The sequence below is a fragment of the Otolemur garnettii genome, unplaced genomic scaffold, assembly GCF_000181295.1.
Source record: "Otolemur garnettii isolate 467f Iridium unplaced genomic scaffold, OtoGar3 scaffold00032, whole genome shotgun sequence".
NCBI classification, from domain to species: Eukaryota; Metazoa; Chordata; class Mammalia; order Primates; family Galagidae; genus Otolemur; species Otolemur garnettii.
The window spans coordinates 1,571,303-1,586,425 of record NW_003852427.1 but is presented as its reverse complement, the minus strand read 5'-3'; the positions used below and the strand labels follow the sequence as shown (position 1 = coordinate 1,586,425).

Here is a 15,123-nt window from a genome sequence, read left to right as displayed (position 1 = left end):
GTTGTAACCATCATTGTTGTTTGGCGGGCCTGGGCTGGATTCAAACCTGCCACCTTAGGTGTATGTGGCTAGCGCCTTAGCCACTTGAGCCATAGGTGCCGAGCCAACTTTTACTCTTTCAATGAAGGGGAAAGCTACCCACTAAGACATGTGGGCTGTGGTATGAAAGACCAGCTGTGTTGCCCTAGCCTCAGGGCCAGGATTCAATGGGCAGAACCACAGGCAGCTAGCTGTTGTGCCCGTGGGCCCACCTTGTCGAGGCCACTCTTCATACGGATCTTGGCAGTATTCAGCTCCAATTTCTTCTGCCCAATGAGGATGGAGAAAATATTGAGCAGCTCCAGGTAGCTCTTGGGGGTTACATAGTTGTGGCGGGCCAGCTCTGCCAGGTACTCAACGCACTTAATGGCCACTGACTGGTGAATATACACACAAACCTGAATCTGTAGGAGAGAAAACTACTAAGGCCAGCCTTGCAGCAGACCCAGCAAAGACAGGGCACTGAGTGCCACAAAGCCGCTGCAGCCTGGTCCCAAGGAGGGATCCATGGCAAGCACTTCTCTTATGTTCTTCCTGTGGTCTCTGGAGAGTATCAGTGTGCTCTTGGCAGAAAGCTGCCTTGAGGCCTTCCGGGTATAAGAGAAACAACAACCAAGCATCTAGGTGCCCAGCACCATGGTGACCTACAACACTCATTTTACAGATGAGAAAACTAAGGCTTAGACAGGGAAATCTGCCAGACCGAAGGCCTACCCTCAAGTGTGGGCCTGAGACTCTCACCCAGGCCTCTGTGGTTCTGAGCCCATGCCCCAAACTTAACAGCTTTCCTAAGGGCTTGCTCATCACCCAGTCACCTACCAGTCCTTCGATTACTTCAGATGATTCCAGGTCTGGGATCTCATTTAGAAACCTGGTAGCCACAGACTCCAGGGCCTCTGCTGGCCACTCATTAAACCAGTCAATGGTACAGCAGTTGACCAAGGAAGGGAACTGCCTCAGGCGAGCTCGGAAGACCTCTCCAATGGGGCTGGGAAGTCAGAGATCCAAATGAGGCCCAGAGATACTAACGCCTCCAGGAGCCCAGAGCCCAGGGCTCCAAGGTACTTTAGCATAGCAGCCATGACACAAGAACACAGCAGTCTGGGCCTAGTGGCATGATGGCCAGGCCCAGGGTTACTTTTCATCCCAGGCCCAAGCATCCTGGGGATCAGTGCCACCTTCCCAGCCCTGCTACTCCTGTATGGCCTGGTGACAGCTGCCTATACCTCATGCATAGTACCATGTGGATGTTGTTGCGCACACGCCCAGTGTAGGCAGCTATGAGGTTGGCCTTGGTGGGCTGCAGACCCTGTTCCTGGATGTAGGGCCGCATGGTGTTGATAATCTGGTCTTGCTCTTCTCCAGTATAGAGGTTGGGAATGTCACCTGAGTTTAGGACATTGTTGATGTCTTCCAGGAAGGACTCATTCTTGATCTGGGGAGGGGAAAAGAGTAGAGGAGCTAAGCCCCTGTGTGCTGGCCTCTACACCCATGGTCTCAATGGACCTTCACAACAGCCCCATTTGACACATTATGCCATTAAGGCTCAGAGAAATCACACCAGTAACTTCAGAGTAATGGTCCAGGACTTGCATCCTGTCCCTGTCCCACTTCAGAGGCTCTGAATATACGCTCTGGGGTGTGGCATAACCCTGGGTCTGGGTAGGGGATGTGACATCTTCTCCATACTTTCCAGGCCTCTCTTCATGCCTCGGTTTACTCACAAGAGGAAATCATGGCCACAGAAAGTGACAGGTCCTTGTCTATCTCATATAGTTTGGGCATCCACACTTTTCTAACTAACTCAGTGGCTGCCTAAAGGGAGCCATGGGGCTGGAAGCAGAGGGGCTTCTAGGGTCCAAGGTAGGGTACATTCTGGGGGTCAGCCTAGACTCCTGGGCCCCACCCTGAACACCAGCCAAGCTGAAGTGTTGCTCTAACTTGCTGGTGGGCCTATAGCCACAACCTCTCCTTCTCTCAGAGACCTGATGAGGGGCCTCATTCCTAGGGAGGCCCAGAAGAAGTGGTCCCCAAGAGGGGAGCTCTGGGTCCCTAGTACTTTGGCACAAGTCCTGTGGTCCTTGAGGTGGGCAGGTGTTGGCCAGTAAGTGGGGTGCCAGGGCCTTCTTTCCCCTTGGGGCATGAGTAATGATCCATTCTCCACTTAGCTCTGAGAGTTGGGTTTGGCTGCATGTTCCTGACCTGTTCATCTGTGACCCCATCTAGTGGTCCTAGTGGTCCCTTCCAAGACCTGTCCTGACTGACATGAGCTGGGCATGAAGGACTGACCCCTCCGGTATGCTACACTGGGATGAGACTATGTGTAGCCTGCCCTGAGCTCCGCCCTTGCCATGGCAGTGGCACCTGGGTGTCTGAGAACAGGAAGGTGATGGGCAAGTTGTGCAGACCCGCCTTGAGTAGGACCTTCTTGACATCATCACGCCACTCAACCATGCCATAGTTCTTGGATAGCTCAATCTGGAAGCACTCGTACTCTGCCCTGGAAGCAGGAGTGAGGGTTGAGATATGCCAGAGGCCTGGGGCCAGGCATGGATGGCTGGGGGTACCTGACCCCACCCTGACCCTCTGGAATCTTGCTCCTAGACCTGCAGACTCTCCAGGTCCTGAACTTGCTCTCTTGCCTCTAGACCTTCGTTCAAGCTGTTCCCTCAGCCTGGATGGGCTTCCCTCCCAGCCACCCAGCTCTGATTCTGAGAGCAGCCATGCCATCTCTCCTGGGCATGCCCCTGCCTGCCTAGTTCCTCATCCCTCCCCACAGCCCCACAGGCACCGCTGCAGCCTCTCTCTGGAGCCCAGAAGCCCCTGGGCTGGGTGGATCTGCCTCAGGGCTGTCTCAGGCCTCATCTACTGTGGGAGAGAGTAGGGGTCAAGCCTACAGTGCCAATGGTGCCTAGTGTCCACCATGCCTGGGGCCCTCACATGTGCGAGGCCAGCCGTGTGAGGGAGCTGCGGCCACTGCCGCCCACACCCAGCAGGAGTGCATTGCCCAGTGCCTGGCGCAGTGTGCGGCTGATGCGGCAGATGTGGCCCATGGCATCCATGAAGAGCACCAGCTTCAGTTTGGCCGTGTTGATCTGGTTGTAGTCCTCCATGTACTCCTCAATCACCTGCATCATCTGCGGAGCCGGAGGGGAGACAGGGGCAGGAAAGGAGATCTCTGTACTGTAAGGCTCCCGGGTCCCCTGCCCCAGGGGGCATACTGAAGAGGCCTCCACTAGGGGTAGAGTGCCCACCTGAGACCCTCACCTTACTATCACTGGTGATGAGCTCATAGGACTTGACGTCAGAGCCTGGTGACATGAAGTCCCCATAAAGAATGGGCTGGAAGGGGCAGACCTCATCAAAGGTCACTTCCCACTCCTCCATGCGGCTCTTGAGGAGATGGTCAAACCAGCTGCGGTCCTCTTCATTCACCAGTCTGTCGCGGAACACGCGGCAGTTCTCATGATACCACAGTCGCAGCAGCTGCACCTTGTCCTGCAGCAGCCCCAGCATCAGTATGTGCTCTTGGTCCCTGGACTCTCAGCCATCTCTCAGAGCACCAGGAGGGTGGGCCACAGCTCCTGGTCCCCTGATGTGGGCTTAGTCCTTCCACCACTACCTGGCCTGTCCAGGGGCTGCTGGAAGAGGCTTCTGCATTGCACAGCACTGCCCAGGACCTCTCCATACCCCAGCTCCAGGTCCAGTGGGCCAAACCCAGCTTCATTAGCTGGCATGAGCCCTCAGAGTTTTCAGTTCCCCCTTTTAGCCTCCATGGCTCCCTTTACCCCAAGCTTGATTCTCCTTACACCCTCCGGACACCTGACATCTAACCACTTACTAGGCCCACTGTCATGACTCACAAATCTGAATCTCTATCCCTTTCCCTGCCTCTCCCCAGGTGACTGGACTATCTGAAGCCCCCAGGCTTTTCTCTCATATCCACTAGCTAAAACCTCAACAAGGTCAGAGCTAGCTCTGTCTTGTTCACCCAATCTCCCCAGCTCTGATCGCACATATGAGCTGTGCAGTCCCATTCCAAACTGGCAAGTCTGTCCCCGCCAACTCTACCCCTTTGCCCCATGACTCCCTATCACTCTTAGGACAAAATTCAAGCTCCAGCCTGGCCCCTACAGCCTCCATGTCTAGCCCAGCCCCCAATCCAGTGTACCTGACACCCACTTCCCTGCCCACTCTCCCCTCAAGTCTTCTCACACATAGGGCCTCCACTGGAAACCTACTTTCTCCCTGTCTTTCCTTTGCTCCAGTCATGGGTTTCATCTACAAGACAGGACTCAGCTGCACTAAAGCTGGACTCTTGAGGGGTCAGCACTTGTGCATCCCCACACCACAAGGGCCTGTTTGGGTAGAAGGCCTGAAATTGGTTGGGCCAGGAAGGATGGCAAGGGCTATGTGGGCACTGGGGAGGGGGCCTTCCAGATCCTCACCTCGACCTTGGCTGGGTCAGCCATGAGCATGCCCTGGAAGACCTTAGAGAGGTCCCTCAGGTTGAAGGTGTAGTGTGATTTGGCTGGAGTGGGCAGCAGCTGGGAGGTGATGGTGACATATACCATGATGGTGGCTTCCACAAGGGGCTCCGTGAGGTGGGCAATGTGGGGGGCCCCAGCTGGAGGAATGGGAGAGTGGCCTGGGTCACACAGGCGGGGGCCTCTGCAGACCCTAACCACCCTGCCTTTGCTTGTGCTGTGCCCCTCCCCCAATGCCCCTTCCTCATCCTTTAGTCCAGTTGTTCTCAACCTTCCTAATGCCACAACCCTTTAATATAGTTCCTGTGGGTCACAACCCACAGGTTGAGAACTGCTGCTTTAGCTCATCTTCAGTGTACCCACCTCAAGGTGAGGAATTTCCTGCTCTGTGCTCCCCTTTATGTGTACATCTTTATTACTGGCATGGCCTGTCAGTGTGACGGGGCACTGGTACATATCCATGGAGTTGGGGACACAGTAGGGTCAGCATTGAGTGGGGCCACTGTTGTCTTGCCCCAGATCTGAACATGCCAGCTCTGAGCTAATGTGAGGGGTCACAAGTCTACTAGGCCTCAGGAACACTCAGTGGCAGATGTAGGGAGACCTGGAGTGCAGTCCTGACCTTCCAGGCTTACCACCTGCCATGGAGTTGCAGCCTGCAGCCTGCATTTCCACTATTCCCATGCCCATTTGCTAGCTCTGTAAAAACTTCAGTTCTTTGCTGGGGAATCAAAATTCCTTCAGTGGGAACTTGGAGCATCAATGAACAGACCAAAAATAAAGCAGACAGTATATAGGTGACAAGTGCTATGGGGGGACTTGCAGCAGGAGAGAGGTTGGGGAGTGATAGGGTTGGGTTTGGGGGGTGATTTTCTAGAAATTCTGGGGGATGCCTCACTGAAGAGGGGACACTTAAGCACAGATAAAAGAGGTGAGATGTAAGCATGAGTGCAATTGGAGGAAGAGGAGCCAGGTAGGGGGCAGTAAGGGCAAAGGCCTGGAGGTGGGGGCAGGCTGGTGTGTAAAGGACCCACAAAGGGGGGTAAGAGAAGAGGAGAGCACAGTGGTGATGGTGGCTTTGCTTGCTGCTGTCAAGACTTGGGGACAGATCATAGATAGGTGAAGGCAGACACAAGGAGCCCCAGGAGGGGGCTGTTGCAGTGGTTGGCAGCAGCAGGGGTATCTGAAGAGGGAATCAATAGATCTCCTGACAGAAGAGGGGCCAAGGCTCCTTCTCAGCTTGAGCAACTAGAAAGAGGAAGATGCCATCACCTGAGAGGAGAAGAGTGCTGGGGGTGGGAGATAGCTGGGAGTTTAGACCTGGGGGCAGGTTTGGTCTGAGACACCCAGTGGCCATCCGAGGTGAGATGTGGAGTTGGGCCTTCAGGAGAGAAGTCTGGGCTGAGGATGTGAACTGGGGTGTTATAAGCATGAGGTGGTTTTTACTGTCAGAGGTGGGATGGTATGGTCTGAGGAGACTGTAGTTGGAGAGATAAGAGGCTGGACACCAAGCCCCAGTCAACATGAGAAGGGGTGGCCAGGGAGGTAGGGGGTGCTGAGAGGCCCATACTGTGGGAAAGGAGCACTCCGTGGGGTCCATGCTGCTGACCCCTGAGGAAAATGAGGACCAAGAGCTGACAACTGGCCTGGCCACGAGGCCACTACTATTAGGGATTGTGGGTAGGACTGGTACAGCAGGAAGAGACAATGCCTATGAGCAGCGTTTCTCTCAAGATGAGCAGAGAAAGGGGGTGAGGCCTGGGGTGGGTGGGAAGAGGCCAAGAGGGGTTGGTTGTGCCTTGGTTTGGAGATGGGAGGAACCGGGCCTGTCTGTATGCTGACAGAACGGCCCTGCAGAGAAGGGAGTACTGATCTTTGCGGGAGGATGGAGCCACACCCTCAAACAGGGCCCAAAGGAGGGTCTAGCCTGCTCTAGGGCAGGATGTCCTTTCCTAGGCATAAGAGAGAAGACAAGGTAAGGAGAGGCTGGGGGCAGGTAGGCAAGCAGGTGCAGAGCAGCCTCAAAGAGGAGGCTGTCTTCTACAGCCTCTTTGAGCTGATGACAGGCAGAGGCAGAGGTGGGCATGGAGAGGATGGTCACTGAAGTGGTCAGCATCCTTCTGTGATGCCTGCCCCCTACACCCTGCAATCACTCTAGTTCTCCTGGTCATTCCCTCTTAGAGAGCACTGGCTCTCTTTTGAGCTCTGTTTCTTTACACAGGGTGGGAGTTTGTAGGATTCCTTTATTCATTCATCTGTCTTCTGTTTCCTTAGCATCTAGCAACAGTCAGACAGTAACCCAAGCACCAAAGGACTAACTGGTTATAAGGATGATAGACAAACCAATGCAGGCAGTCAGTGCTGGGATCAGCATTTACTCTGGCATCCAGTGGCCTAAGGTCACCGTGTGAGCCTGAGGATGATTCCCTATGGTGCCTGGTCATAGCTTCGGCACACCCACCATAGCTCAGGGCTCACCCTGGCACGGTGTCCCTTCCCCTCCTGTATCCCCTCCCCCCTGCACTCAGGACCAGCCTGAGGACCAGCCATCTCTAGGGTAATGCCTGCTCTTGGGGCTTGGATTCCTGTTCCTTCCCCAGATCTTAAACCAAACACTTCCCTGTTGCCCCCACTTCTCATTCATGGAAATCAAGTCATAGACAGAGGCTTGGCTCTGAGATCTCTGTCTTGGGAAGATCTTCTATCTATCCCAGTCCCTGCTGCCCCTGAAACTACAGGGAATACCACCCTCTTAGCCCTCAGGTCACCAGCACCCAGCCATGGACCTGCCAAGGACTGTACTTACGCACAGGATCCCGGTAACTTCTTTCTCCAAGAAGTCCATCTAGAGGGTCGAGGGAGAGACACAAGGGACCTTTTGCTGCCCACCTTAACTGGCTGTGCCCAGCTCTCAAAGCAGTCACTGACCATCCCACCACCTCTCCTCAGAGCAGCATGCTGCCCACCCACAAGCTGGACGTGCAGGCAAGTCCTGGGCTATAGCCCCAGAGGCAAGGCAGGCCAGGCCAGAGGAGGGGAGGCCTGACTTCCATCATGAACCACCTGGCAGATAATGCAAAGCAGAGTTCAAAAGTCTAAATGCATGTTAACTGGGAGGTGGGCTGGGGTGTGGAAACAGTATCCTGGGGTGGACTTCCCCCCACCCCCCAGCCACATAAAGTATCAAGGCTACTTTGTTCATCACATCTTGGTAGCTTTTCCTGATTTATAAAAGTAACATCCACCAGTTTCTGGACAGGTACTAACATATACATGTGTATATATGTGGGTGAATGCATACCCACATATATATGTGTCATATATTCAGCAATCACCATGTGCCAGGCTTCATGCTAGATGCTCTGCATGCATTGTCATACCTAACTCTTGTGACTTAGAATGGTAGATACCATTCTAGTTATCTAAGATTAGTTATCACCCATTTTACGAATGAAGAAACTGAGGCTCAGAGAGGATCATTAGCTTGCCACAGGTAACAGAGCTGAGAAAGAGGTGAAGCCAGGGTTGTGGTTTCCATGGCTCTCCCTTGCCATGGCTGTCCAATGTCCTTGGTGTGGCTCACCTGGCCTTGGCTTGGGCCTTTGCCCATGGTCTCGGCTGACCTCACCCAGTACTCACCCATCCAGCTGCCCAGGATGGTGGAGAAGATGCATTTCTTGCTGATCTCGTCCATCTCAGTGAAGGATAGGTAGTTGAAGTGACGCGTCAGCCTCGGGGTAATAGCATTCCTGCCTCCACCCGGGGGGCCCATGGCACAGATAAAGTTGATATCTACCAGCTGCTTGAAGGTTCCTGGAGTGAGGGAAGGAAGTCAGGAAGGGCCCTCCCCAGGGCTGCGTTATGGCCTTTGTGGGACCCCCCACACACATAAAAAATTAAAAATAGTAATTTACAATAGTATTGGCATAAAGACAAATACATTAATGTACATTAAAATTTTTCTTTGACTTAAAAGTGATTCTCCCTACCTACCAATTTTAAGAAAAGGTAAAACAGTCGGGTAGGGGGGTGGTCAGGGACAGTTTATTTTCATATGTCCCTGAACACCCCCTTCATTGGTTTGTGGGACTGCTATAATATTTTCATGGGCCCCTAAAAGGATAGGCCTTCAGCCTGTGTCTTCTGTGCCCCCAACCAGCACGCCCAGCCCTTACCCCATTGGCCCAATGGGCCACACGCACCAATGATCTTGCGGTCATACCAGCCACCGTGGTCCATCCACTGGCGCAGCAGCTCAATGGGTGGCTGGGCACCATATGTCTCCAGGGCCGGCATGTTCAGGTCATCGATGAAGAAGATGAAGTAGCGCCCCAGGGGCGGCCCAAACACACCCTTCCGCCTGCAGAAAGGGGTTGTGTGAGTCTAGCACCCACTGGCACCAGGTCCTCTGAGAACCCAGGGCAACAGGATGGCAGCTCTGTCTTTTGGAAACCTCATCAAATTCCAGCCTCCTCTAAATTGCGAGAGCTCTTAACTAGCCTTTTATCTTGACTTGAGAGTCCTGGGACTTCTAGGACTGGCTGACCTAAGCCTGAGGCTAGTGTCAGCTCCCAGGCAGATGGATAGTGGGCATCTCAAGGACAGATGCACCACCCAGTCCCCACACTGACAGGCTCTGCAGGAATTCCTCCCAGAAGGAAGGCGCTACAGCAGTCTGTGAGGGAGCTCTGGGCCCTTTGGGGAGCTTCCAGCTGCCTCTGGGAGATCTGGTGGGAGTGAGATAGCTACTAGCTCAGGCTGGCCCTAGGGCCAAGGGAGGAATGCGGGGTGTCCTGCCTCTTGTCCAGCTTGCTGTCAATGAGGTCCTGGGTCTGGTTGGCTGAAGTGCAGGCTGAGAAGGTGAGGAAGTGGCTGATGTACTCCAGTGGCAGGTTCTTGAGTAGCTTATCAGAGATGGTGAGCGTCTTCCCAGTGCCTGTTGGCCCCACACACAGCACCTGGAAAGCAGGGTCATGCAGGCAGAGCACACACCACTCCTGGCACCAACCCCTAGTCTGGGCCTTGGGGTAGGCAGAGGCAAGACATGGCTGGGACACTCACGGGCTTGTAGTTGGTGAGCAGCATGCCCAGCAGGCAGGACATCTGCACAGTGTCCATGGTAGGCACGATGATGTTGCAATAGTTAGTGTCTGGCACCATGGTAAATGGGTCTGAGGAGTCCATCCACTTCACCCAGGCAACCTGGAACAGGTGGCTTGGGAGTGGGCCTGGAATCCCACTCTGCCCCTCTCCTGACCATGGCCCTGTGGCCAAGTGTAGCAGGCAAGGAGCACCAGTGTTGGGCTTTGGCAAGAAAGTCCAGGTGAGAGGTGTTCTGACAGAAGTGGGAATTCCTGTCCCCTCCTCTCTCCTAGCACACACTGCCAGGAATGGGGCACTCTCTGAACATAGCTGCCTGTGGGGGCTGTCCTGGATCTCTTTGTTAAGAAGATGATCTGGATATTGGACACCCCAGAATGCAGAAGTGTTTGCTGCTTGGTTTCAGGCTATCCAAGGAATGTAGGGACCAGAAGCACAGGCACCGGGGCCAGCTAGACACTAAGAGGCCTCTGGTCTCCCTGGCACCCTGACCCACCTTGCAGACTTCCCCTGATGGGGGTCCACTATGGCCAAACCAACATGTCCCACTGGGGACAGTTCTGACCATTAGGCCCCATGTACCCTATAAGTCTCCAGCAGGACCTGCACACTGACTGTCTATCCTTCCAGATACCTCATCTCTTTGGCCCCTTATCCTAAACTTGGGTCCTGATCTTGGAAAGAGGGTGGGTGGGCTCATGGAACCCTTGCTGGCTAGGGATACTAAGGTAGGCTACGCAGGCTTCCCTCACCCTCAGGGAGCCCAGCCTAGGGGCAAATGGGGACTTTAAGTAGCACTGAGGCAGTCAGACCCTGGACACAGCATCAGTGCAGAGGAGGCAGTGGGTATGGATGGGGAAAGGGCACTCTGATGCCTCCCAGCCCTGGGTCCAAGTCCAGCTCCGCCACTGGATGGTTGCGTGTGACTGCTGAGAGCCCTCATTGTCTGGAAAATAGGCACAATTACAGCCACCTCATGGGGCTATGAGGATGTGTGAAGTAGTACAAATGACCTGGTGGCTCATTCATTGCAGAGAATAGCCACCATCCAGCAGGCCTGCCCACCCAGCCCCAGCCTGCCACACCTTCTTGCCCTCCTCGTCATCTTCCTCATCGTCATTGGTGTTGCTGATCCCCGCGTCCTCCAGCCTGTAGTCGAACACCAGCCCCTCTTCTGGGAACTGCATAGTCAGCTGCCAGGCCCAACAGGAGAGTCAGACTGTGAGGCCCAGAGGGTCTGTATGGCAACTGATCCCTGGGCCTGGGCTAGGGGCTGCTGCCTCACCTTTTCATTCTTCATCTTGGTTCTCAGCCAGTGGCTGAATATGTTGCGACCATCGCTGTCCCCAGTGGCACCCACGCTCCAGATCAGGGCAAAGATGAACCAGGGCTCAATCAGCTCTGGAATGCGACTCACCTTCTCAGGGGGTATTTTCTTGAAGCCCTGGCAACAGAGGGAATAGCATCAGGCTGAGACAGGAATAGTACTGAGTGGAGAGCAGCCACACAGCTTTGTTTCTCCATAGTAGCTAGGACCAGGTGGTCCCATGACCCCGTCACACCAACCTGATTCTCTCTCCCAGCCCCTCAGATGCCCAGGGAAGAGGAATTGAAGGCAGGAGAGAGCAGGAACCCAGTCCCTTGCTCAGGGCTGTACCTCTCTAGGCAGAAAGGGTTTGAAGAAGCACTCAAGCAGCTTGAGGAAGCTCATGGTCAGGTTGCTATTGGTCGAGGCGATCACCTCATTCACCAAGGACCGAATCAAGGAGATGGATTCCTGTGGGGAGCGAGCACCAGTTCTCACAGCTAGTAGCCATGGTGCTCTCTGCCTTAGCTGTGGCAGCATGCCTGTGGCCTTGCTTACCTCCAGGAAACTGATAAAGAGGGCTTTGAATTGCTCCTCGTAGGGCCTCAACAAGGTGGGGAGCTTCCTCAGCCAGCATTCAACAAAGGGCAAGAGCCCCAGGATACTGGGCTCCAGGTATACCATGCCACAGCGGGACACTGTGGCTGGTGAGGCCACTGCCAGGTCTTGGACCTCGAACATCATGGTCATTTCCTGGATGGGAGACAGACCATGTGAGTGGGCAGGTTGCAAGTCCTCAGGGCTAAAGAAAGAGCCACAGGGCTATGGGGACGGGCTGCTGTTTCTTAAGTGGCAGCCATGGGTAGGCTGTGGGGCAGAGGTAGTGCAGGGTGAGACACAGGAACCCCTGGGCCCTCAGTTGGTAACGTGGCCCTCTCTGGAGTCCTGAAGAGGAGCCATGCTGGGAGATTGCTGGGGCTCTGTGGCCTTCCTGGGATCAGGGCATTTGGGGGGTCTCTGGAGGCTTGGGGAAATACAATGGGACCTCTGTGCTCTGCTCCAGAGGCCTCCATCCCCATATACATGGACATAGGTCCACAGTGACTATCAGGTGTTCTTGGGACGCAAGAGCTCAACTTAGCATACATTATTGCAAACTGCTCTCATGCCAGGCCATAGCCCTCTTTTTCTGAGAACTGCCCTTCAACCACCATAGTCCTGTGGTTGCCTCTACCACCTGTCCACCAGATGCCCTGAGGTATAGTGCCAGGAAGGGTAGACATCTGACTCAGACAGGGCTAACACAGCTGAAAGTGGACCTGGGAGGCATGAGACAGAGTGAAATGGGGAGTCATCGCAGCCCTGGGCTTAGAGAGTGTCATAGAAATTGGGTCTGCCTAAAGGGTACGCTAAGCAGTTGCACAGGACACAGGGGCAGGGAGGCTGCCGGAGCTGTATCCAAGCTCCTTTTGGCTGGAGTTTCCTGAGTTGGTTGTGGTGATAGTCTGAGACATAGTCAAGGTTCCAAAGTGGAGGCATGGAGGGGGACCAAGCTTGGCCAGCATTGTGTATCCTCCAGGTCCACCCTGCCTCAGAGAAGAGCAGGGGACACAGGGGACACACCTCCGTGAGCTTGATGATCTCTCCAGAGCTGAGGCACAGCTTCTTGTTGTCATCCAGCACTGTGTTCATGTTCTCAATCCAGACAGCATCCACTGGCCCATCGAACATGTACCATTTCTTGTTGGTGTCAGAGGCGATGGCCCCCGCCCGGATGAGGGAGGAGAAAATCCCATCTGTCCTGCACCCGGGGAAAGAGAGGGCTGTAGGCGCTAGAGAGGCAGGGCAGTGAACACAGCTGATTCCCAGAGAAACCTGGTCACTGGCCCAGCCTGGCCCTGCTTTATTTTTCCTTTAATATCTTCATTCTTTTAAAAATTATGATAGGAAAAATGGGACTTCTTGATGTAACATGGTATAATGAAAATATGTGCTCATATCCCTCCCTGCTGAATCCCCCTGAAGTCCCACTAAAAAAAGATATTAGAAAAGCCAGACTGGAAAAAGGGGTGAAGGAGGCACTGTACACCAGGGAAAGGTGTGGCAGGGCTGATGAAGATGTTCTGTTGGGCCAACCTCAGTCAGGCACCTGAACCTTCTCCCAGGCCCCACTGCACTTCCTTGTAAAATCCAGTGTGAGCAAAGAACCCTGCTAAGCCAGTTTAGCCAAAACCCTTGATAATCTGGGATAACCCTCCATCACCCTCCTGGCGATCCCCCTGGCCTATCTCTCACTAGAATTTCCTTTACTCTTGGTGTTTCCTTTTGATTTTCTGGACTTTCCATCTACCAACTCCTACCCTACTCAACCATAAATTCCCACTTGGTGTTTTCAGAGCCAGGCCCACTCTCTCTGTCCTATTATAAGACCCCATTGCAGGGTCCCTATACCTATCATGATATTATGATGGTCCTGAATAAAATCTTCACTACCGTGCTTTAAAAAGTATCATTGAGTAATTTTTTTTTTTAAACAGGGGACATTTTTCTGGTCTGATCCCTAGACCTTCCTCACCACCTACATAACAGCCTGGCATGGATGTGGATGTGACCCTTCACCAGAAATGGAGGAAGCAGTACAGCCCCACATTGGGAAAGGTAGGTGACTCTCCTTCAATGCCCATTCCCCCTGGACCCCCCAGGACACTGGAGCCAAGTAGACACTCCCAGCAGAAGACTGGAGATTCTTCTTTGAAGAAACAGAAGAGCCCCAGACAAAAGACCCTCAGGGGTTGGTGCTTGAGGGGTCTCCATCCAATTGTCCTTCTCCCAACTTAGTGCACTTTCCCTAAAATGCACACCCTAGCCTGGGAGCAGGGGTTGCTACTGACCCCGAGTTCCCAACCTTCTTCTGGGCTAAAGGAAGGAAAGGGAGTCCCAAGGCCCACAGCCTCCAGAGGTCTGGGAAAGGGGGCACTAGAGGTCAGGGCTACTCACCACTCATGGGTGAGCAGGTCAAATTCTCCATATAGCTGTCCCATTGTGATGGACTTGGGGTTGAGCACATAGTAGTTGACAGCTTCATACACGCCACCACTGATGGATGGCTGCCCTTTCAGTGACGTCAGGGCGGCTGCCAGGACTCTGTAACACTGGGGAGACAGGTCTCCAAGAGTGAGCCTCCCGGCTCCCCACAGAGTAGGGCTGGAATGGGCTGGGGACTGCAGGAAGTAGGAGGGGGGGTTCTAAAGATCAGGAGGTACAAGTGGGGGCCAATGCCTCTGCTGAAGCTGTACCACCCCTCAGGACCACCTCACAGGGCCACCTCACAGCTTGGCTCCACTTACATTACTCTTGCCAGAGCCTGTGGGGCCAACGAGCATGAGGCCGTGCCGCACCACTGTGGTCTCATACAGCTGGATGCACTTGGTCAGGAAGGCTGGGGGATGTGACAGGGGAGGCCTAGGTCAGAGCATGGGTGTGGGTCCTAGCTACACCACTAGCTTATGTGACCCTAGGGTGAGTTGCTTCATGCCCTGAGCCTCAGTCTCCTTATTCGTAAAATAAGGATTGTTGGATGGCCAACTTCAAAGGTAGAGGTAGGCAAAGCCCTTGAGCACAGAACCTGGCACAGAGTCGGAACTCTCTAAATCCCAGCCATTATTTCCATTGTGACTATTATTCCTTAATATTTGCTGAGCAGGTGGGCAGCTGTCATAGGCCTGCTCAGTGTCAGCTGTCAGGATCAACTTCAGCCTGCTGAAAGCACCACCACAAGTTAAGTGTTGACTAAAATGGGGCAAAATCCTAGGGTCAGTGAGGAATTATGGAGACAGCTACCAGCTACAGGCAGAGGCAGGCCCACCTGGTTAGGGAATACATGCATTGCTTTGGCTGGAGGGGTGTGGCAATGACTATGACACTGCACATCTAGGGATTCCAGGCCCAATAGCCCAGGGATGGCAAAGCTGATAGAATGCTGTAAAGGAGAGAAGAGTTTGAAGCTTCATTCAGCAAGCAGGCTGGGGTGCAGACAGTGCCCTGAGAAGGAGGCATTAGAGGCTACACGTGGAATTGAGAGCAATGGAGGGTGCTGGGAAGAGGCCTTGCAGGCTGAGTGAGAACCTTTAAGTGCTCAGACCCTACAGGAGGGCCTATGTGGCCAGAGTGGCCAAGGATGACCTCCTTGAG

General features: G+C 54.0%; 1 protein-coding gene across 1 annotated transcript in view; it reads right to left on the bottom strand.

Annotated features, from left to right (window-relative positions):
• Positions 1–15,123, bottom strand: part of DNAH1 (dynein axonemal heavy chain 1) — an 86,726-nt gene that overhangs the window by 15,601 nt on the left and 56,002 nt on the right. The window contains exons 34-52 of the mRNA XM_023513042.1: positions 14,280–14,371; positions 13,930–14,084; positions 12,556–12,733; positions 11,491–11,685; positions 11,284–11,403; positions 10,912–11,070; positions 10,712–10,819; positions 9,588–9,728; positions 9,324–9,484; positions 8,729–8,886; positions 8,166–8,339; positions 7,333–7,371; positions 4,488–4,666; positions 3,307–3,537; positions 2,980–3,176; positions 2,404–2,539; positions 1,266–1,474; positions 859–1,027; positions 252–443 (exon numbers count right to left, since the gene is read on the bottom strand). Coding sequence (XP_023368810.1) covers positions 252–443; positions 859–1,027; positions 1,266–1,474; positions 2,404–2,539; positions 2,980–3,176; positions 3,307–3,537; positions 4,488–4,666; positions 7,333–7,371; positions 8,166–8,339; positions 8,729–8,886; positions 9,324–9,484; positions 9,588–9,728; positions 10,712–10,819; positions 10,912–11,070; positions 11,284–11,403; positions 11,491–11,685; positions 12,556–12,733; positions 13,930–14,084; positions 14,280–14,371 — 2,993 coding nt within the window. The remainder of the gene's footprint in view (positions 1–251; positions 444–858; positions 1,028–1,265; positions 1,475–2,403; positions 2,540–2,979; positions 3,177–3,306; positions 3,538–4,487; positions 4,667–7,332; positions 7,372–8,165; positions 8,340–8,728; positions 8,887–9,323; positions 9,485–9,587; positions 9,729–10,711; positions 10,820–10,911; positions 11,071–11,283; positions 11,404–11,490; positions 11,686–12,555; positions 12,734–13,929; positions 14,085–14,279; positions 14,372–15,123) is intronic.